This window comes from Bombyx mori, chromosome 20, assembly GCF_030269925.1.
Source record: "Bombyx mori chromosome 20, ASM3026992v2".
Lineage (NCBI taxonomy): Eukaryota > Metazoa > Arthropoda > Insecta > Lepidoptera > Bombycidae > Bombyx > Bombyx mori.
Genome location: NC_085126.1, coordinates 9,800,214 through 9,825,275, shown reverse-complemented (window position 1 = coordinate 9,825,275; position 25,062 = coordinate 9,800,214). Strand labels below are relative to the sequence as shown.

At 38.6% G+C, this 25,062-nt stretch overlaps 1 protein-coding gene across 9 annotated transcripts in view; it reads left to right on the top strand.

Moving 5' to 3' along the window:
• LOC101740004 (KH domain-containing, RNA-binding, signal transduction-associated protein 2) overlaps nt 1–21,924 on the top strand; it is a 284,259-nt gene extending 262,335 nt beyond the window's left edge. For 3 of the 9 annotated variants that reach the window (XR_009975857.1, XR_009975856.1, XR_009975855.1), the window contains 3 exons: nt 12,492–12,651; nt 17,579–17,747; nt 18,122–21,924. Coding sequence is in view for 4 of the 9 variants with exons in the window: in XM_012690362.4 (XP_012545816.1) it covers nt 5,742–5,852; nt 12,492–12,651; nt 17,579–17,651 (344 nt within the window). In the remaining 5 variants the exon portion in view is untranslated. Of the gene's footprint in view, nt 1–5,741; nt 5,853–12,491; nt 12,652–17,578; nt 17,885–18,121 lie in introns of those variants that run through there. The other 6 variants (XM_012690362.4, XM_012690363.4, XM_012690361.4 and 3 more) reach the window with 4 other exon arrangements.
• The last annotated feature ends 3,138 nt before the right edge of the window (nt 21,925–25,062 follow it).

Sequence of the window (25,062 nt, the reverse complement as noted above, 5' to 3'; positions counted from 1 at the left end):
CTCGGTGGTGCAGTAGTTAGCAAGCTAGACTATTGCGCCGAGGGTCGTGGGTTCGATTCCCACACCGGGCAAACATTGTGTAATGTACAATTCTGTTTACTCTTCCCGTGGGTGTTAGTATATATCTGGTACCCGTAAGGGAATCCTAAATTGGGGCCGGATGACCGTGCGTGAATTTGTTACCAGTTATTATTGTTATTAGTTCTTATTATTACAGTGAAGACGGCAATCGAAAAACAAAGAAATCTCCCATTCCCTACACTCCTCTGCTTATTTAGAAAATAAAAAGCTATTTGCATACACATTGTGTCAACAGTGTCGCCTAACGGCAGATGTTTTAGACCAAACTTCTGTCACTTACATTACGGCTCGTTTCGAATGTGGAACTAAGCAAATACACTTAACAATGAACATCGTAGGGTTGGCACTTTCGAGATATCTGATATATTTAATTTATTGCTGTCTTCGAACAGAAAATGTATTCAAATCAAAGGAAGGAGAGTATGCACGTTGCTCTGCTGGTCTACTCCGATTGACCCAGCACCAGATACGCCATGAGCCTCGTCTGCAAACGTACAGCATTCAAAAAGTCCTTCATTCATCAGACTTTTTTATTATTGTTGCTTAGATGGGTGGACGAGCTCACAGTCCACCTGGTCTTAAGTGGCTACCGGAGCCCATAGACATCTACAACGTAAATATCGCGACCTACCTTGAAATATGACTTCTAAGGTCGCAGTTTTAATAGTACAACAGCTGCCTCACCCTTCAAATTGAAACGGCACGGCACATGACAGAAATAGGCAGGCGCAGAAATAGAATTCATAAAACATTAATTTTTTATAATTTCGGGCGAAATCTTGTAGCAGCCCTCTTCCTCGAGAGTATGGACGTTTCGCGTCAACTGGCCAGTTTTACTGGGATAATTCAAGATTTTTTTAAATTCGAACGAGCGATCTGACGGGACACTTAATCTGAAATGGCTACCAGAAGTCATACACGTAAATGCCCTCATCCACATTAAAACATGAGTTCCAAGTATCAATTCTACGATACAATAGCTGCCCCACCTTTCTAACTGCCTACTGCTTCGCGCCAGAAATAGATGGAGTGGTGGTGGTACCTACCCGTACGGACTCACGAGGTGCCCTACTTACTTTCAATAAACAATAAAATAAAATAAAACAAGACGAATTTTCTATTGTAAAATTTTATCATCTATTATTTCTATGTGCAAATTTCGTGTTATCGGTAAATGTCGTCCCTTAAAAGACTTTCAAGTGATCAAACCTCATGAGTTTTGTGCTGTGTCAAACTCTTACAATCATAATTGTCGTCGTGATAATGATGTTAGGGCTCTGTTGGTACAAGCGAACCCATCTGCATTAGTAAAAGCCAAAATTTCGCAATTAAAACCTTTTTTACAGTTTTACCTTGCATTTTTGTTTATTAATCATTAAATTAAAATTAAATTAAATCATTTTCGACGTTTCTGATCACAGACGACTGACTTTACACTAGAAAGTAAAACTTGTTTTAATTATGTCCACGCCCCAAGAAAATACTATATATATTTTTTTTATAATTGAACTGCGACAACCCTAGTTACGCGGAAGCAAGCACACTAACGACCTCAGACTAAGCTCCCTAACAAGTAAGCTTAAGTTGCATCGTAGACTTAGCAAAGCATAAACCATTAAAGAGGAAAGCTCTGTCTTAAGTAACAGCGATCTTTCACCTTCCGCTCAATAAATTCGCTATATCTTTAAATCGTATCTGCGCCATGAGCAAGACTGTTTCAACGAGACACAAATGTTTTTTTTTCCTACCTATGCTGATAGCTTTGAGAGGCTATTTCAGCTTCATGCTAGCATGTAGTTGAACTCACGAAGCTCAAACCAGAGTGATGCTAACACTGGCCCTAGCAAGGGCAGTGCTTTGCGGAATCTACCACCGGATCGGAATCGTGACCCACTGAGAAGATCCGGCGAGAAACTCAGTGGGCTATGTCTATGAGTGGAAACGTTACCAATATGCTCTGTGTATACTTAGTCTGGCCATAAATACTGTTACAATTAAAAATAAACAAAATATTACATTTGAATTTTGAATCTGTAATTTTTTGGCGCCAATACATTGTACAATATTTTGCGATATTAAAATGGAGTGGGTGATAAAGAGAACCGAATCGCTGTGATTGCATTACACAAAATAGATATGGAGCCAAATGCAATTTTTAAAACTCTCCATACGCTTGGTATTAGTAAAATGTTTGTGTACCGAGCTATTAATAGGTGCAATAAGACCTCCTCTGTTTGTGACAGAAAAAGATCTGGCCGTCCACGTAGTGTTCGTACGAAAAAGGTGGTCAAAGCAGTAAGGGAAAGAATTCGAAGAAATCCTGTCCGAAAGCAAAAGATTTTATCTCGGGAGATGAAGATAGCACCTAGAACCATGTTGCGTATTTTAAAAGATGACTTAGAACTTGCAACCTGTAAGAGACGTACTGGTCATTTCTTAACTAATAATTTTAAAGAGAATAGGGTGGTAAAATCAAAACAAATACTGAAGCGGTACGCAAAGGGAGGTCATAGAATTTTTTTGTTTACGGATGAGAAAAGTTTTACAGTTTAGCAACATTTTAACAAAAAAATGACCGTATTTATGCTCAAAGCTCTAAGGAAGCTTCCCAATTAGTCGACAGAGTGCAACGTGGGCACTACCCGACTTCAGTGATGGTTTGGTGGGGTATTAGCTATGAAGGAGTGACTGAGCCATACTTTTGTGAAAGAGGTATCAAAACATCGGCACAACTGTATCAAGATACCAATCTTGAGAAGGTAGTGAAGCCCCTTAACAACACCATGTTCAATAATCAAGAATGGTCTTTCTAGCAAGACTCGGCGCCAGGTCATAAAGCTCGGTCTACGCAGCCTTGGTTGGAAACGAACGTTTCGGACTTCATCAGAGCTGAAGACTGGCCGTCGTCTAGTCCCGATCTTAATCCGCTGGATTATGATTTATGGTCAGTTTTAAAGAGTACGGCTTGCTCTAAACGCCATGATAATTTGGAGTCCCTAAAACAATCCGTACGACTGGCAGTGAAAATTTTTCCCATGGAAAGAGTGCGTGCTTCTATTGATAACTGGCCTCAACGTTTAAAGGACTGTATTGCAGCCAATGGAGACCACTTCGAATATGCTTTTTATACTTTAAATTGTTTTATATTTATGTATTAAACTAACACACTGTAAAAGTAAAAAATGTTATTTGCCATAGAAACTGTTTTGTTTTCCTTTGTAACAGTATTTATGGCCAGACTAAGTAAATAGTCTAGGTGAGGGTAGAATGAAATATATGTGGCGAATACACTGTGTTACTACTGCCATAGAGGTGAGTACTGTTGGGTTTACCGTAGTCGACCCACTAACTGGGGTTTTACTGGTGGTAGGACGTCTTGTGAATCCGCACAGAAATATACCACCGCCCTGCCTATTTCTGCCGTAAAGCAGTAATGCGTTTCGGTTCGAAGGTTGGGGTGTACTTTACTGAGACATTAGAACTCATATCTCAAGGTGGGTGGCGGCATTTTCGTGGTAGATGTCTATGGGCTCTGGTAACCACTTAACATCAGATGAGCCGCGAGCTCGTCCACCCATCTATGCAATAAAAAAAAATAAAAAAACTAGCTGTGTGTGTGTTACGATCAATTGTAAAACTCCAAACATCAAGAATATATTACTTTCTCGTCCGGAAAACTGCACTGAGCCCACAATGGGTCGCCGCGAGCCTGTGATTGTCAACTCATAAATAAACAAATGAGCCATCGCGGGAAGGCTGGCAGATGTGAAACATTTATATAGCTTACGACAGGAAATTAATGTGGCATAATGAATAATAAAATATTATTATTAAGAAACTGTCATTTGCGCATGGCGACGCGTCGATATACCATGCACACTACTACATATTATTATTATTATACATATTATAGAGTATATAAATATATACTTTCAAATCCCAGGAAAGCCAGCAATCGGTTTTTCGTGCGGCCATAGATTCACATCAATATCAGAGCCAAAGCTTTCTTTGTTCACAAGAAACCCAAATAGAAAAGGAAATAAACAAAAAAATAATCTTAAAATTGAGTGCTTATGGTCGAATTTCCAATATTGGAACGAAGACAAGTTATAACATACATAAATCAGCGAATGTCAAGAGCATTTGTTTAAATCTTAACCACCAATTAACATAGAAGCTGATTAATGAAAAGTACCATCAAAGCCACGTACCATCCGGCTATGGAATGAGCTCCCCTCCACGGTGTTTGCCGAGCGCTATGACATGTCCTTCTTCAAACGAGGCTTGTGGAGAGTATTAAGCGGTAGGCAGCGGCTTGGCTGTGCCCCTGGCATTGCTGAAGTCCATGGGCGACGGTAACCACTCACCATCAGGTGGGCCGTTTGCTCGTCTGCCTACAAGGGCAATAAAAAAAATACATGTGTGCAATTCACACGTGGTAGAAGTGAAACCTTCCAAAATTAAAATACAATTATCCTAAACGTCTTAAGTATATGTAAAATTTTGTCATTAGTAAATAATTATAAGGTAGCGCCCTCTGTGAATTGATATTTTAATTTCACGTATAATCCTAAATTAAAATTCACTACAAGAGCTTTCATACACACGTTAGTATTAAAAAATCTCACAGATGGCGGTGTATTAAATAGTATGTATATTTCTGTCTCATTCATCCTACACATTTTTGTATTTGTGTCTCTTACCTGTCGTTTTTTCCGTTGCATCCGGTTTGAAATCACAACGATTCTAAAGAAGTTTTCACTTCAAAAATTAATAATAATGATAGTAATTTACACTATTTAGATGAAGAAAACAAATAAAGTTTCCTACTAATTCATGTCTAGCTTACATTGGCTACTATTTCCTCTTCGTTAAACATTTCAAAAATAAAACTTTCTCTAACAGACGTAGTTTTTTCTCGTGCATTTAGAGTGCTTATTTTGATCAATAGGGATGGTGAAGTGGCATTGTGTGAGCGAACTTCGAACTAGCAATTCCAGAATTGAGACAGTTCATTTAAACAATATGGTTTTCTATTTCACCCCAAAATCTAATACCAATAACACATATACTTAACAGTCGTCTCCCCATGATTCTATACCGAAAACGCTTGCCGTAAATAAAGCCAACACCCCATACTAACAACATTTCACATCAATCTACGCTTCTTTTTTTTTTTGTCAGGAGGAAATCGCCGGTCTTCCGCCCTTCACTGGGGATGGAGGGCGGGGCATGTCGGAGTCGAACCGACTAAAACCTCCTGTCTCTCAACAACCAACGTCCAAACCTCGCATAAGACAAAACTCATGAAAAGGCAAAGGGGGGAAAGTGAAGCGTTTAGTGCGGAGCACATCTCTCCCATCACCCTCCCCCTCGGGACATCAATCTACGCTAAGCAACTTTTGTGACTGACTTTTGTTACGTCCCAAACAAATCCTATATCAGATTAACCACCATCGAAAATATCCTCGAAGTCCTTGTGGCCTTGAAGTACATTTTAAATTCACACTCACAGATGCTAACGATCCTTTAAGTTCAGCCCACTGGAATTGATCGAATGAATTTTGGGTCTGTTTCTGCGAGTCTTCTCTTTTAAAAAGATGGATTTAAAGATTACCTGGCGGTTTCCTAAATTACTAACAGACTAACATGCGACCCAGGTACAGGCGACATCCTGGGCTTGAGCAGTCCCGTGCTTGGTGGAGTGCTACACGCGCACCCAGCACTGCGTGGGGTGAAGCCTGCAGCAGTCCACGCTCTGGCGACGCAAGGTCGGTACGTCATTCTGTTCAGACCCCGATTTACAAAGCAAGCACCAACGTCCAATCCCACAGATCGTGGGTCACGACGCTTCATCATCATAATCGGTTGCTTTTCGCAGAGCAGTCGTAGTCATGTGGAATTCTTGCTTATCAAAACCTTGACAGATGTTTTCCATAGTTTGCGAACCGAAGCCCGGCGCACACACTCGTTAAGTGGGGTTTCAGTAAGATCTTTCACTTGATCAGTCCAGTGCATAGTAATACCCAAATAACTAACTCAGCACATGCGACCACTAATGATACAGCTGAGACTGCTGTGGACTCTTATCTCAAAGAACATAACTCCTGCTCGATTGACGTGTGCATTATAAGAGATCGATCCGGCGGTAGATTCTGCGAAGCACTGCTCTTGTTAGGGCTAGTGTTAGCAACGTCGTCAAGTTAGAGCCCCGTGAGCTTCCCTGCCCGTTCTGTGAATCTAATATAACCCCTCAAAATTACCAATAAATGTGGTTCAATATTATTATTCTAAAGTCTTCTACGATTAAGCACGTTCCGTTAACATTACCTTGCTTGCCTACGGTCAAGTCTTGTGTGTTGACAAGGGTCTTCGCAGACCATGTTTTTGTTAGCAATAAACCCTAACATCTTAACTAAATTGGGGCGTAACTTGATTACTATCTCAAACAGAAATTAGCAAACAGTCCCGCAGTCACCGCTGAGAGAGGAATATGTTTATTTGATCACTATTCAAGAATATTCGGTTGTTTCCCAAATACGAATATCAAAGGCATTAAAGCTGGTTTCCGAGATTTTCTTTCCAAACCTTAGATCTGAAGATAGTAATAAATTGAGCTGTGAACCACAAGAGTAGGCGTCCTTTTTCGACTCCAAACAATTCTTCTATCTATTACCCTATTTCATGAACCTCCGGTGCACACCTTAAATACTTATGAAATTTGGGAAATGTAGAGTTTGATACGTCTTATAGCTCCAGGCGGACAACAGTATTCTCGTTGTGGTTATATGGGCTCTAGAAACCGATTAAAAATGTTTCGCTCCGCACGCAATGTACAACACGCTACACGCAATGTACAACAGAATGACGCGGAAATTTAACAAATTTGATTTTAGTATCAAAAATGAATCACGTAAATGAATTGAATGTCTTAATCTCGGATTTATTACCTCCATTTCCATCCTCATCCATATTAAATACTAGCGGCCCGCTCCGGCTCCGCTCGGGTCTTTAACAAAAATTTCAATGATATTTGACGTTGTTTTATTTTTTTAAATAACAGAGCACTTATTGCGGCATGACTATAATAGTTAGACATATGATGTCGCGACACTTTTTGTAAATAATAATGTGGTCTACAAAGTCGTAGTACATTATTTTATTCCATCATCAATAGTTTTCGCAGGGCACGCGATGTAAAGAATATTTTAGGTAATTTTTTTACACCTTGGGTTATTAGAGTTTTAGTAAGGATCCCAATTTTTATCCTTTTTTTTTTTTTCAAAAAAGGTTATAACCTATGTCACTCGGGAATACTGTAGCTTCCAAACAGTGAAAGAACTTTTCAAATCGGTTCAGTAGTTTCGGAGCCTATTCAATACAAACAAACAAACATCTCTTTCCTTTTTATAATATTAGTATAGAAGTATAGATAAAATACCGTCTTTACTCTTAAAATATCGAAATCCTGCTCTTAAATTGCGCAAATATTTCTGAATATGTACGTTCTTTCCTGAATCCGCGTCGCCAAAAATCCGAAAATTTGTACTGCTTGACGGATTCAGGAGAATATAACCTAGATTTTTGCGTAAAAAATAATACAGCAACAATAAATACCGAGACACATTCGAACACAATGAATGACTGAAGACGCCTAATCAATAATCGCTGACCTAGCAGTAGGCAGCGGCTTGGCTCTGCTCCTGGCATTGCTGAAGTCCATGGGCGACGGTAACCACTTCCCATCAGGTGGGCCGTACGCTCGTCTGCCTACAAAGGCAATAAAAAAAAGAAAAAAAGAAGGAAAAAAAAACAAACCTAAAAATTCAGAGGATCGACCCACCGTACTTTTTGGAAAATCACGGTATTCTTCAAAACGCAAAATAATTGAAACCGATCAAGTGACAGAAAACTTTTGACCGTAAATAAATTCAGTGCGGAAAACACTAATTGGAAACCGCTTCGAACGATACCAATTTCAGCGTAATCCGCGAAATGAAGCTAGAAAATAAAGCGGCTGGTACAAGTCACGGGAAGTGGCGATAAACATTTTTTTAGGGTCTATGTTTTTAAACTTCTTCATAAATATAATAACGGATAACCTAAAACTAATGTGAAAGTTTATTAAATTTATTTAGAATATTAAAAACATAGACTATACTACTCACGGTGAGGGAATAACGTCGCTTATTAAAAAATCAAACCCGCAAAATTATAATCCAATATTTCTTCCATGAAGCAGTAATGCGTTTCGGTTTGGAGAGTGGGGCAGCCGTTGTAACTATACCGAGAGCTTAGAACTCATAACTCAAGGTGGGTGGTGGCATTTCAGTTGTAAATGTCTATGGGCTCCAATAACTATTTAAAAAAAGTATGACCCCTCGAGGTCACTAGAATAGGTAGGGGAAAAAAGATGAATATGTATTTTCTTTAAAGCACTGATAATAATCAAAAGAGCACCTGCTTTCTCCAAGAACTGTGATTCGTAACATGCCCACAATATCCACAGTACGTGCTAGTACAAACTATTTGTAACCGAAGGCTACATCCACGTAGCTACGTCGTGAATCGTGCTCAGCATTCGGAAAATAAAAATTTATTTTTTAATATAAAAGAAAAACTGCACCTTAAGGTGCGTAGTTTTCAAAAGAGATTCAAAGTTTATTATACTTTGTAAGATAAGTTTTTAAGTAGATGAGCTCATGGAGCTCATGGAAATCTCAGTAGGGCTGTGGCTGTGGGTTAAATTAGGGGTATTTACCACTATCCAGCTTATTTCTACCGCGGAGCAGTCATGTTAGTTTGAAGGGTTGAGACAGCCCTTCCACAATACAATTAGCACTTCGACCTCTTAAGTCAAATGACGTCATGCATTCAATTATAGGATAATGCCTTAAAATACTATCTTATCTTACAACTGACTTACATTAACAATTTTCTTTCTTGATATGGGTCATTATTACTTCACCGATTGGGTGCCGTCTAATTGAGAATTCAGATACCCGCTACCCGCTCTCCGCCCTTAAATTAAAGTTCACTTCGCGTGGCCTCTTAAGGCGGTACTAAATTTGAGTTTTTATCGAAGTAATCGAAATCTTACAGATCAAACGAAAATTAATTGGTCTAAGTGTCACAACTTTATTAAGAGAAAATATGTCTGTCGGATTGAGAGACTTTATTTTCGGACCAGAACGGCTGATTGGTTCGGGACTAATATTAGCTATGTACCTGGCCCTTATGTACGTAAGGACCACCACCAGTGTCAAAACTATGAGGAATGGATCTTCCGATGTATAGGAAGCGTGGAAATTTTCATGAAAAGCATGCGTGCTCGAATCACATCAACTAGTTGTTTATGGGAAGAGGTATTTATGCTTTCCTGCTACAAACGGAAGATATATTTTTATTGCTTCGCTGGGTGGACGAGCTCGCAGCCCACCTGGTGTTAAATGGTTACTGGAACCCGTAGATATCTACAGCGTAAATGCACCACCCATCTTGACATATAAGTTCTAAGGTCTCAAGTATAGTTACAACGGCTGCCTCACCCTTCAAGCCGAAACGCATTACTGCTTCACGGCAGAAATAGGCAGGTTGGTATACCCATAAAAAAAATTATCGATTTTTTTTGGTACAATTGTGTATAAGAGCTATCGGATATCCCACCGGATATCCCGCCGGGTTTTTTGTGAGCATTGAAGGTCATAAAAATTAGAATGAGCTGAGGTCGAAGAATCAGCTATCTTACCCAATTGGTAGCCTAAGCGTACCTATTCCAAATAAGCACGGACTGGAAGGACTAACACTAGACCTAGTGAGAGCAGTGAGTGCTTCACGGAATCTACCACCTGATCAAAATTGGGACCCACTGAGAAGATCCGGCGAGAAATTTAGGGGGTTATGTTTATCGACTAGGTTGCACGTCGCACTCTTCATTCGACGAGAAAGGTGACCGGTGCTTGCAGCGCCTAAAAGCACGGAGAGTGAATCGCGAAGATCTGATAGGACATGCTTCGGACGACGGCGCCTTTGCGTTTCCCTATCGCCTAGGATGGGTGTGTTATTAGAAGTGGCGATAAGACGCTTATCGTGTCGCGCCGCTTTTTCGAAGAAGCGTTCTGACACTGTCTTCAATTCTGAGATCTTATACCTTTAAACGAGCAATTCTTGTATATATATATAATCTGAATCTCGGAAACGGCTCCAACGATTTTCATAAAATTTAGTATAGGTACAGGGGATTTCGGGGGCGATAAATCGATCTAGCTACGATTTATTTTCAGAAAATGTTGTTTTATTCATGTTTTCAATAATGAACTCCTCCCGACATCTATTGGAGAATAATAATACTATTTTTCTTAATTGAGGGCAACTAACCAAGATGGCGTAATCAAAAAAAAAAACGAGCAAAGCTCGGACATCATCTAGTAAATAGTAACACATTGCTATTCTTTCTCGACTCTTATTTGCATTTCAATGCAAAACTTGAAATAGCCATTAGTTTTATTCGCAGCAGAGCTTTACTCTGTTTTCTAGACCGAACTTATAAGCAATACAAATAGTAATTACAGAATACCACGTAACATTTTCACGAAAACCTCTTTTGATATGGATCACAAAAAAAACCTCAAAGGAGTTACAAAGTATATTAACTGTTTTGATCCACATTAGGGTTCTTTGATATTGAAAGGGATCGCGGAATTCGAAGAAGTGCGTTTTATCGAAAGAAAAAAAAATGTATTTCGCATTTATTTTAGATTTCCATGGCCAATCGGTAATACGATACTCACTCGATATGATGCGACTGTAACGGAATTAATCTTAGAATAGGTTTTTTGAAGTGAAACTTCTTTAGGCGCATGAGGGTAAACTTTGTACATATCGACGCTTGAAAGGCAAACGTGACTAAGCGACAATGCGTGAAATTTACAGTAGACTAATTTAATGTTGAAATTAATTTAAAATATACTTGAGAAATACCTGAAAAAATTATATTTTAACGAATCTAGCTGCAGAATTGAAAAGATTTGAATAGACCTAGAAATATATATTTTTTGCGCATCGAATATGGTTATTGCCTTATCATTTATGTACACAGCAGTTATTGTCGCTTAGTCAAGTTTGCCTTTCAAGCGTCGATATGTAACGTCACGCAGGTATGCATCGGAAGTGTCGAAAAATTTTAATACAGCGCTATCTATGAGATTTTTAATACTAACGTGCGTATGAAACCTCTTGTAGTGAATTTCAATTTAGGATTACACGTGACGTTAAAATATCGATTCACAGAGGGCGCTACCTCATACTATAAAAGATGATTTACAATTATTTACTAATGACAAAATTTTACTAATAATATACTTAGACATTTAGGATAATTGTATTTTAATTTTTGAAGGTTTCACTTCTAACACGTGTGAATTGCACACATGTTTCTTTTTTTTTTTTTCTTTAACAAATTACCGTATCTAACATATATTCATCATTGAATTTCTTGATGCGTCTCTTACCCATCAAACGAAGACTCGTGGCTACTTACTACTCGGTCGATTTATTAAAATATGATAGCAAATGTAATTAAATCTAAACTTGATTAATAAATAATAATAAATAAATAAATATTTACTAACAATCACACCACGTTAACTGAGCCCGTGATAAGTTCGTAAAGAACTTGTGTTACAGGTACCAGATAACGGATATAAATGTAAGATTTTTATTATACACATACATATATTTAAGACACATCCATAACCCTGGAAAAGACATTTATATTTATCATACAAATACCTTCCCTTGGCGGGATTCGAACCCGCGACCCCCTTGTGTAGTGACCATGTCACTTACCACTACACTAGACGGCCGTTAAATATATTATACCATAAATATGATTCATCATGGTAGTAACTTTGCGCGTGTATATAAAAAAATTGCAGCTATTGCCTCATCTCTAGAGCTTTTAACGAGTGTCGTTGTCAACTGAGAATATGGGCCCACGGCCCAGCTCATAATGAGTTGTCATCTCAGCCCATTGACATCAAATATGCCGCCGCCCACCTTTTTTTTATTGCTTAGATTGGTGTACGAGCTCACAACCCACCTGCTGTTAAGTGATTACTGGAGCCCATATATATTTACAACGTAAATGCCGCCACCCACCTTGAGATATGAGTTCTAAGGTCTCAGTATAGTTACAACGGCTGCCTCACCCCTCAAACCGACACGCATTACTGCTTCACGGCAGAAATAGGCAGGGTGGTGGTACCTACCCGTGCGGACTCATAATACGTCCCACCACCAGTAACAAAGAGAACCACCTCGTGACGTGTGTTTAATAACAACTTCGGACAAATTCGCGGACTAATTTAGTACTAACAAACATATGGCAATTAAGACGTGGTGTGTACTAGGTGCGGGTGGGTCGGCGGGTACCAGCACGGCACGCAAGCGTCCCCTGCTGGGCGGAGCGCGGGCCGCAATGTCTCCGACTAAACGGGCCGTGATGACCCTGCTCGCGAGGGCTAGGGCTGCCACGCACAAGCACGCAACCACATGGCCTGCGCCACACGAGTAAGTACACAAGACACAATACCGTGATCACTAACAGACGCGCGCGCTGAATTGTACTGTACTGTAAAAACCTTAGAACTCATATCTCTAGGTACTTAGAATCAGGTGTGCTGTGAGCTCATCCAAACACCTACAAACGGTTGAGAGACACGAGACAGTCTTTGCACTGTTAATCGAGACTTAGGGTCAATTTATACCGGCGCAGAGTCGAAGCGTCTATCCCAAACTGAATATAACAAATTCAACCTTAACTCCACAGCGCAACGCACACATTACTAGCGAACCTGCGCGTCATCATTCGGAAATTGGCCTTTTGGCTTTATAATTCCGCTTTCTTTTTCATCTTTCTTCGTTTTCTTCTTCTTCAATTTCTGATATAAGTAATATCATAGTCGGAAATTGGTATAAGTATTTATATAAGTAAGGCGAGCAGTGAGTCTTAGGCAAGCAGTGAGTCTTAGGCGAGCGGTGAGTCTTAGGCAAGCAGTGAGTGTTAGGCGAGCACTGAGTCTTAGGCGAGCACTGAGTCTTAGGCAAGCAGTGAGTCTTAGGCAAGCCAGATGAATCTCACTTGAAAACAACACGTGCAACAGTAGTGACTCATCGACAAGCCGCATATGCCGGCCGTTATAAAAACCGGCAGGTACCTCGCAATGGGAACATACCCCGATCCTGCGGACCATATGGTAAACAGTCGTCGCCACCCTATGCACGTCATTTCGGATCCTCCCGACCCACTAACGGTGCTTTTAGGTGCCTTAAGCACCGGGCACCGTTCTCGTGGAACCCGTCGCTTGCGATGAAGGATTCGGCTAGTAAATTAACCCACAGCCCGCTGAGTTTCTCGCCGAATATTCACAGTAGCTCGCGTTTTCGATCTGGTGGTAGATTCTGCGAAGCATTACTCTAAGGCTAGTGTTAGCAATGTCCTCAGCTTAGAGCCCCGTGAACTTGCCTACTCGCTCGGTTACGCTGGCATAGCGCATAGACTACCAGCTTAGGTAGGAAAAAAAAACGCAATGGGAACTCGTTCGACTACGCTTGCCCTTTGCACTAGCTTATACCCTTGCCACGCTATGTATAGTTATTGTTGTACATACTGTTTAAATGCTGAACAAGTGTTAGAGTAGATTATGTTATCGTATGCGTATGTACATACATATTGCTACGCCAGTAAGAGTAACGCCATCTATCGCCGAATAGTCGAACGAATATCGAAGGATCTAGTAGTCTCTAGAACGCTCGAGAACGCCAATCTATTGTCAGATAGCGGAAACACACAATACTAGAATTTTGTAGAATATTCTCGGCGGTTCTAGGGATTTCGTCTCGACTATAAAAAGCGTTGTAGAGATGACCCATAGGCCCAGACCACTTTCTCGCCGGATCTTCTCAGTGGGTCGCGTTTCCGATCCGTTAGTAGATTCTGCGAAGCACTGCTCTTGCTAGGGTCAGTGTTAGCAACACTCCGGTTTGTGCCCCGTGAGCTCACCTACACACGTTAGGGTGAAGCTGAAATAGCCTCTCAAGGCTAACAGCACAGGTAGAAAAAAAAACACGCATTCGATTAGTTATCGGAACTACTCGAAGCGAAACAGCGAACGGATCAACTGAAGCGAAGCGGAAGAAGCGAATTGAGAGTTTTAAAGTGTTTGTTGAGTGTTTTAAGTGTGGTCAGTGTTGAATATAGCGTTAACTTGTAATTCAATAGAAAATTTATTTATCCCGAACCCCAGCGCGTAACAGTACGAAGCCAATAAAAGCGTGCTAACAATAAACGCCAGATCAAACCGTAAAAGTACTTTTATTTACTAAAACGACTCGTGCAACCCGAAGAGAATATATTATGTGTGTATTTTGATACAACGCGACCAGAATCTGTCGGCGATAGCTACCGCCATCGCCCGCTGTTTGCAGTTTCATCAAAGCTTCCGATGTTTGGCGACCAAACAGTGTTGTTGGTCGCATTACGTGATTGAGCTTTCACCGTGTAGCTTTATGGAGCTTACTCGAAAGCTTACGCTTACGTTATTCACGTTAAATGTTGGCATTTACTTTAGCCACCGATACGCTCGAAAGAAATAGTGTCATATAGTTCATATCTATATATTAATACGTGAAGCAAAAACTTTGTATCCCTTTTTACGAAAATTGCGCGGACGGAGGAGCATGAAATTTTCCACACTTATAGAGAATATAGAGAAGAAGTGCACAATGCTAATATTTTTTTTAAATGATGCATAAAAAATACATTAAATCAATAAAGAAAACTTTACACACACTACATACCATGTATTTGACGCACACACGCATGCATACTATTTATTGTCAAACTTTGGTTCTTGACGTCTGTTGTCAAATTGAGATTAAATATTGTTTGTCTTTGTTAATATTTTTTATAGTGTAACCTTGGCGAAATTTGTGATTATAGAAGTATAAAATACAATCATAATAGTGTACAAACTTACAATTTCAATTAATTATAGTCGAATTTCGACTACTGCGGGACCTCTAGTCTCTATAATATGCTATTTAAAAATCTCAAAAAAAACAAAAAGATATAATATAGGTACTTGTACATACTTTTTATATATCTGACGTGATTTTTCAGTTTTTGGAGTTTACTCCTTTAGAATCGATTTACATATATAGGCCCGGGGTATGAAAATTATGGGGACCAAAATCGTACTAGCATGTCACACGAAATGCGTTATGCGCCTGATTGCGCATGTCACGTATCGTGTTGTCGTAATATAGAACTATTTCTCGTATTGTTTAGTTTAATTTTTTATATCCAGTAAACTCCAGTCGTGCGTCGGAGCGGACACACACACTTTTTTTTAATTTATGTTAATAACGATATATTCTTTTAAATTTATATTTCCGTTTTTATTTTTTTTATTGCTTAGATGGGTGAAAGAGCTCACGGCCCACCTGGTGTTAAGTGGTTACATGGACATCTATAACGTAAATGCTGCCACCCACATGAGTGGGTGACATGAGTTGTAAGGTCTCACTTTTACAGTACAACAGCTGTCCTGCCCTTCAAACCGAAACGCATTACTGCTTCACGGCAGAAATAGGCAGGGTGGTGGTACCTATCCTTGCGGACTCACCAAACGTCCTACCACCAGTAAATAATGATCTGCATGTCTATACTTCAGTATTTTTTTTGAAATTCATTCTAGATCGATACTGATTTGCATAATGACGTCATCATTCAAATGAGATATAATCTGTATATCAACACTCGCGTTGCGGGAAAGGGACAAAACGTCACCACCTAATTCACACTAAAATCAATTTATGCGTCTACCTCTATTTTCAATTGTCAGTGACTACTTCATTTGTTCCATTCACTAACGAAGTCCGTATTTCTATTAAAGATATTTGGTGCTCACAGTATGTACCTGTTTTTTAATTGATTATATGGGTGAACGAGCTCACGGCCCGCCTGGTGTTAAGTGATTACCGAAGCCCATAGACACCTACGACGAAGATGCCGCCACCTACTTCGAGATATAAGTTCTAAAGTCTCAGTTCTTACAGTACAACGGCTGCCCCACATTTCGAACCGAAACGCATTACTGCTTCATGGCAGAAATAGGCAGGGTGGTGGTACCTACCCTTACGAACTCACAAGGCGTCCTACCACCAGTTCTATTTAGTACATTGTCTGTTACACATACAAGTCGTCATCCTTCGAACTGTTGATTGTATTTTTTTCCTACCTAAGCTGAGAGCCTTGAGAGGCTATTTCACCGTAACCTTAACTAGTAGGTGAGCTCTCGGGGCTCAAACCTGACGACGTTGCTAACACGAACCCTAGCAAGAGCCGTGCTTCGCAGAATCTACCACCGGATCGGAATCGCGACCCACTGAGAAGATGCGGCGAGAAACTCAGTGGGCTGTGTCTGTGGGTTGTTGATTGTAGATTGCTTAACAGCCAACCGCCGTTCCGGATTCTAAGGACTACTCATTTCATTTATACCCGTTTACATCAAGAGGTGAAAGGATATTTGGTTTAAGCCACATTTTGGCAAATTTACAGGAGAGCCATTTAACGTTAAAAATTTTGAAAAAATATTATAACAAAAAAGAAACTTATTTGCCTATTTTAATTGAGTTAAACTTAAGAGGTGTAGTCAACTTGGAACGTCTGATGGTCACTGGAAAAGTAGAAGGAAAACGTCCTAGAGGCCGGAGCCCCAAACGTTGGTCCGACCAGATCTCCGAGCAAACCAGCGGACCACTTAGCGCTGCACTACACCAGGCAACTGACCGGAACCGATGGAGGCAGTCGACAAGCTGAAACGGAGTCACGATCCTCAGCAATGAGGGAGCGATGGAGAAGAAGAAGAAGAAACTTAATTAAAGTTGAATTAAAAACATCGGACTGTTGATATTAATACCAAATAAGACGCATCTTTCATTGCAAAGATAAATGTTGCGTATTAAATGAAATGTTGCATAAACCAAATATAAACTTTCAAGCCTCGATATGTTTAATGTTAAATTTATGCGCGTATATCTCAAAAGTATATCGAAGTTAAGATGGTGGTAGCTGGTAGGACCTCTTGTGAGCTTACTGGCGGTAGGACCGCTTGTGAGCTTACTGGCGGTAGGACCGCTTGTGAGCTTGCTGGTGGTAGGACCTCTTGTGAGTGCGCATGGGTAGGTACCAACGCCCTGCCTATTTCTGCCGTGAAGCAGAAATGCGTTTCGGTTTTGAAGAGTGGGGCAGCCGTTTTAACTATACTGAGACCTTAGAACTTATATCTCAAGGTGGGTGGCGCACTTACGTTGTAGATGTCTATGGGTTCAAGTGACCACTTAACACCAGGTGGGCTGTGAGCTCGTCCACCCATCTCAACAATAAAAAAAAGATAAATCAGAATATTTAATGATTGATATATATTTTTTACAGGCACACGGCTTTACTACCATTGATAAGGGACGACTTCGTGGCTGGTGTTGGTGTCAACATTAATTTAGCGTAACTCAATGTCTAGTCAAACTGTAACCCTAACTAATGCAACATTAGATCTTTTTTGCAATGAATGTCTCGGAGATATTTTCCAATTGTTATTTTTGAAGTGAAAACTTCTTTAGAATCGTTGTGATTTCAAACCGGATGCAACGGAAAAAACGACAGGTAAGAGACACAAATACAAAAATGTGTAGGATAAAGCCAGCAAAGAATGAGACAGAAATATACATACTATTTAATACAGCGCCATCTGTGAGATTTTTTAATACTAACGTGTGTATGAAAGCTCTTGTAGTGAATTTTAATTTAGGATTATACGTGAAATTAAAATATCAATTCACGGAGGGCGCTACCTTACAATTATTTACTTTTGACAAAATTTTACATATACTTAAGACGTTTAGGATAATTGTATTTTAATTTTGGAAGGTTTCACTTCTACCACGTGTGAATTGCACACATTTTGTTTTTTTTAGTTAGGCGAAAATTATGTTTGACCAATTGACCTATAGGAAAGGAGTGTTTCAATCGGCAAGGACTCTGACATCCCTTAGTTTAGCTAAAGGGTGATGTCGTGGCCTGCAACCTCTTTGACAGGACATAAGACCTACAACGACTAGAGATAGACACAGACTAAGACAGAGATGTGAAAAGAATTCGAAAAGAAATGGAACTAGGGCGTACGTGACCGGCGGCACGGCAGCACATTATTTGACGTCCTTAAAGAAAGACACAAAAAGACGAAAAAGAACGAATTGACCGTTCTAATATAAGACGGCAATAGAACAAACGACCGTTCAACTGACCTTCGACCGTTCAACGGACCTTCGACCGTTCAACGGACCTTCAACCGTTCAAGTGATCCTTCGACCGTTCAAGTTTTTTATTTATTTATTTTTTATTGCTTACATGTGTGGACGAGCTCACAGCCCACCTGGTGTTAAGTGGTTACTGGAGCCTATGGACATCTACAACGTAAATGCGCCACCCACCTTGAGACATAAGTTCTAAGATCTCAGTATAGTTACAACGGCTGCCCTACCCTTCAAACCGAAACGCATTACTGCTTCACGGCAGAAATAGGCAGGGCGGTGGTACCCACCCGCGCGGACTCATAAGAGGTCACTTCAATCGGCAAGGTCTGACATCCCTTAGTTTAGCTAAAGGGTAAGTTGTGGGTAGGTACTATAGCAGCATCTTTCAGTGGCCATTTTTCAACCCCCAAAACTGTCGCATTGATCGATCGATTATATTAAAAGTTAATTTATCGCCTAGCAATTTGATGTTTTATCAGAATGGGTGTTTCGAAGTTTTTTTTTTTTTAATATAAATAATTGTAACCAGACTAGTTTATTGTCTATCCGATGTTTAATGCTGTGGAAGACGTGAATTTCACCGGCCACTTTAAGACATGACAGCTTAATGGTGTTGTAGGGATTACATATGTTCCCATATTATCTGCTTTCGCCTATATGTCATTTTACGGTTCGTATTACTCGTTTGGTTTATCATTAAAGACATTCATTGTAAAAAAGATATTTTTCTATCTAGTCAAAACAAAAAAATATGTACATCGATTTTTTTTGTGTAAATTGTAATGAATAAATTAGCTAAATTGTCATCAATTATTGCTGATAGTTTTATTTTCATGTCTTAGATTTTATTATGTAGATTATGTTTTGTATGTATGTATGTATTACGATGTTTTGTTAGTATTGAGAACTGAGTGTTAAATTTTGCCTCCAGCTGACGCCCTACATAAAAAATAAACAAATTAATGTTGTAATCATATTATGTAACAAAATAAACAATAATAAACATCACATGGAGATCATATTATATAATTACATCATCTCTTTTTTTTCAAAATTACAAGTACTTAATCTAACTTAAAATTTTAGTACATTCAAATCCAAACCTGAAAGTTTAAAATTATTATAGTAATTATCCAGTAAATTAAACCATTTATTACTGAAATATTACGCATGCACTTCATTTGTAAAAATGCTCATTAAAATCGATTTAAAATTAATTAACATAACGCTGAGTTTGGTTTGAATGTTTACTTACTCTATAACACCAAATTTTAGCGTAACGTGTAATCAAATCTTGTGTGTGTTAACTGTGATTACTTATTACAATTTGCGCAAAATTACGTATTATATTAAGAAACGCATTACTAATTAGTACCTGTTTTGTTTAAAATCCTTATAGTAAGTAATTTTAAGTATGTAGATAATGTAATTTCTTTTGTCTACAAAATATAGGCATTCATTTTAATTGAAATTGATGTAATAAAAATAAAAATAAAATCAAAAAATATGTAGGTAGTCATTTGAAAATATATTTTATAGTGTTTATTTGTCGAAGTTTTTTTTTTTGTATATCCACCGTCTGGGGCGATCTCACACGTGCGTAAAGACCAAGAGTTGAGAAGCTAAAAATTTTTTTGGGACAAACCGTTATTTATTTTCAAAAAACGAATACATATTTGCTCCGTTTCAAATTAAAATGAAATTATAAAATAAAATTTGTTTTAAATAATACAATACAATTTCTAAATCGTAATTGCAAATAAATAATATAAAGCAAACTGTCGAAGTTCTTCCCTCACGTAGATATTTCCATAAATTAATTAATTAAATTTAGATGTCTGTGTATTTTGTTTTATTCTAAAATTAAAAATTACAAAAAGAATTGCAATATAATTGTAATATGTACTAATTTCAAATGAAATTTAAAAAAAACAACGATATTAAACTTAAAGGTTTTTCATTTATTATGGAATTTGTTCATTGGTCTCAGCAAAGTTTAATAATTACTGGTGGCAGGACGTCTTGTGAGTCCGCCCTGGTAAGTACTACCACCCTGTCTATTTCTGCCGTGAAGCAGTAATGCCTTTCGGTTGAAGGGTGGGGCAGCCGTTGTAACTACACTGAGACCTTAAAACTTATATCTCAAGGTAGGTGACGGCATTTGCGTTCTAGATGTCTATGGGCTCCGGTAGCCACTTAACATCAGATGGGCCATGAGCTCGTCCACCCAGCTATGCAATAAAAAAATAAAATTAAAAAATACACAATCACTTTACCGCGAGACTCCACAAGTCATCAAATACTACATATTATGTTAATACAATATGTTTTTCTTTTTTTTTTACCGTCGCCCATGGACTTCAGCAATGCCAGGGGCACAGCCAAGCCGCTGCCTACCGAAACTTCATTAAGACAGAGAAAACATTGTCCATGTCGGTCGGTCGTGTGAGAGAGCCTTAAGATGTAATTGGACCATGGTGTTACTATCCTATGCCTTTTTAGGGAAGATATATATATATAATATTAATATGTATAATTAATAAATAGGAAATATCTATTATATAATAATAAAATCTAGTATCTGATAATTTTAGTGTATGATAATTCATACACAATACTCGACACGTCTAAACGATATAGAAAATTCGAATCCTAATGTTTTTTTGTTTAAAATATATATTAAAAAAAAACATTAAAATTTATAGGTACCCGGTAATTGATAAATTTACTTCGTTTTAAATTTTTTCGTATCGGGAATTACTTGTGTTTTAAAAGTAAAACAGCTTAAATTCCCTGTCGTATATTTAAAATAGTTTACAATAATTAAATGTATCAACAAATTCATTAGAACAATATACCTATAGACGCTTATATTTATGGAGAAAAAAAAAAACACTCACTGTATCAATCCTAAACAGTTATTGCACTTTTTATAGAGTATAACATGAAATGTATTATTAAATATCAATCAGAAGTGTAACATTCAAAACGAATTAACCAGTTAAATGGCCATTGCGCATGGATAACGCCCATGCCAGTAATCATGCTACCAAAGGATCAAAGGAATGACTTTATCAACGCCATATCAGATTAAAAGCGCTTGTCTAGTAGTGAAAACTAATTAAAATACAAGAAGCAAAAAACCTGTTGTCTGATTAAATATCCTTGTTTTATCTCGCCTACGTTTTTAATCGTTTTGAATGGCTACACCTTACAACCGTAACCCGGATAATTAATTAATTAATTAAATTTTAATCACAAGCAAAATAAAATAAAATAGCTATAAATTTATTAAATATTAACATTTTTAAAATTAACTCTTTAAATTTTAGAACTAAATAAGAAACTTTCTAAATGTTAAAAAAAAACTTTAATATACATAATATATTATGTAAATCGAAATAAATGTCTGTATGTGTATTCTAATCGTGAAAGAAATACAATAAATACACAAGTTAATATGAAAAAGTCGTTTAAATATAACCAGTTATATTCCTCTTTAAAAGGTTCATTACAATAGAAAAAAAAAATCTACCGTAAAACTTAACGGTAGGCAGCGGCTTGGCTCTGCCCCTGGCATTGCTGAAGTCCATGGACGACGGTAACCAGTCACCATCGGGTGGGCCGTACGCTCGTCTGCCTACAAGGGCAATAAATAAATAAAAAATACTCCATTCTAGCTTGATCATACAACAAGTAGCATGATCATTTTGCAAGGATAACGCCCATGCGAGTGTTCGTATTCAGTCAAGAAATTTCACGAATAACATTAATCTATAAAAACGAATCGACAATTTCAAATACTTCACATTAAAATTGATCTTTAGTTCTTATATAATAATTATTATATAATTATTAAAATATAAAATTGCTTGTGACCTATTTGTGCTATGGTATTTGTGTAATACAGAATTATGAAGTCAACTAACTAGACATAGTTCAGAAACACCAATTGTTACATTATATATTTATCTATATATTAATACGTGAAGCAAAAACTTTGTATCCCTTTTTACGAAAATTGCGCGGACGGAGGAGTATGAAATTTTCCACACTTATAGAGAATATAGAAAAGAAGTACACAATGCTAATATTTTTTTAAAATAATGCATAAAAGATACATTAAATCAATGAAGAAAACATTACACATGCTACATACCATGTATTTGACGCACACACGCATGCATACTATTTTTTGTCAAACTTTTGTTCTTGACGTCTGGGATCAAATTGAAAATAGATTAAATATTGTTTTTGTCTTTATTAATTTTTTTTTATAGAGTAGTCTTGGCGAAATATGTGATTATAGAAGTATAAAATACAATCGTAATAGTGTACAAACTTACAATTCTAATTAATTATAGTCGAATTTCGACTACTGCGGGACCTCTATTTATAATAAATACATAATTGATAAATATTGTCGTGTCATAAAAACCTTTTTTTACTTCCTAGATGGGTGGACGATCTCACGGCCCGCTTGGTGTTAAATAGTTCCTGGAGACCATAGACATCAACAACATAAATGCTGCCATGCTGTAACTTAGAAACTAAAGAAACATTTTTAGCAAATCTTATTAACAATGAATTTCGTAGTTTTTGTTCTTCTGTTCGTACAGATTTGGTTATTGAAGTGTGCGATTCGTTATTTACCACATTAGCGGGTAAGTTACAATCAGAAAATTCAAACACACTAATTTACAAAAAACTTATAATGCTCTGAACGTATGCAGTCAAAGAGAGTATTAATAGTATGCAGCATATGAGGCTGTCAGCGTAAAAGTGGCCTAACCCACAATTTTTCATATTCGTGCTTATATATGGCAATTTATTTAAAACATAATAAATTTTGATCCAAAACCTGTGTATCCCTAGTATCGCCCATAGATAGCAGATGGTTTCGAAAACGTTTTATTTTTGCGCACATTGTTTTTACCTACGAAGCCATGTAAAAGTTTTTTTTTTATTGCCCTTGTAGGCAGACGAGCATACGGCCCACTTGATGGTGAGTGGTTACCGTCGCCCATGGACTTCAGCAATGCCAGGGGCAGAGCCAAGCCGCTGCCTACCGGCTCAAATGCAAACCTCATTATCTATGGTAAGCTTAGGCCACTATTGCGCTGACGGCCTCAATCATAATGTTAAAAAAACAGAAAGAAAGAAAAATAAGGCATTAAAGATGCAAATATATTCCGGAGGTATTATGTTAAGCGTAAAGATATAATGGCGCGCGTGTGGTTGTTGAAATTTACGACTAATGATGTAAGTGTGAAAGCTGGGACTGTACCGTCCAAGGACACCAGTTTTGGAATGGCGACAACAAGAAAATCTTCCGCTGAGCGAGTGTAATCGCTCGATAGACCGACGGTCCGTGTGTTTTTTTTATAGCTTAGATAGGTGGACGAGCTCACAGCCCACCTGGTCTTAAGTGGTTACTGGAGCCCATAGACATTACAACCTAAAAGCGCCACCCACCTTGAGATATAAGTTCTAAGGTCACAGTATAGTTACAACGGCTGCCCCACCCTTCAAACCGAAACTCATTACTGCTTCACGGCAGAAATAGGCAGGGCGGTGGTACCTACCCGCGCGGACTCACAAGAGGTCCTATCACCAGTTTTCTTGTTCGGAGCTTATATATAATTGTGTAAGTTTATCTTCAATACTTCAATACAATAAAGCTAAACATCTTAAAAAGACTCTGTCATCTGCCAAGAGCGTTTTCGGACACATCATGCGGTCACATGAAATAGAGAAACTCATAATTTTGGGTCGCATAGAAGGCAAGCGCACCGTGAGCAGAACATCAGCCAGATGGTCAGATCTAGTTAAGGGAGCAGTAGGTGGTAGTCAATATCATGCAGTCCACGCCACCCATGACCGAATACTATGGAGGAAAGTCACATGTGGTCGCGATCCTCAGCAGTGAGCAGACGATGAAGAGAGAGAATCTTGAAAATGTTGTAAGCGAGACAGGTGATGGTAGACCGCGTTCCCCCGACCGCTCTGGGGGAAGGGCAGCGCGGCGCTATCGAGGTGGGTTTCCGGCCCGTCGACCGTGGGAGCCGGTGGTCATGTACGCCTCTGGGGGACGGCGGGATGGATGTAATATGCTCTGCGTAAGCTTTGTCCCGCCGTCTCAATAACTCCAACTGGGTTCCCGCCCGATCCGGGGTAGGGCGCCGCCGGCTGGGAACGGCAGAAGTTTTAGTGAGGATCAACTCCCACATACGATTTCGATTTTCTCGATTGGAAAAAAAAGCGAGATTCAAGCATCTGTCAAATATCTTGTGTTCTGTGACCACAACAAGTACTCAGTGAGTAAATAATCAAGTGAGCAGTAAAATATCTGTGCCTTACTGACGTCTACGGCTGTAGCCACTTTCCATCAGGCGAGCCGTACGTTGGTTCAGCTACGAAGACATTAAAAAAAACAATAATTAAAAAAGCAATTCATTTATTTTATTGTTTCAAATTTTCCATCCATACCCAGTAATCCACTTCGAGCGTTTTAATAAACTTTACGACCGCGGCCCGCAGCCAACATAACAATAGGAGCTCGCCATAAAAGCGTCAGACACCTACCATCGTAAAAAGAAAAACATA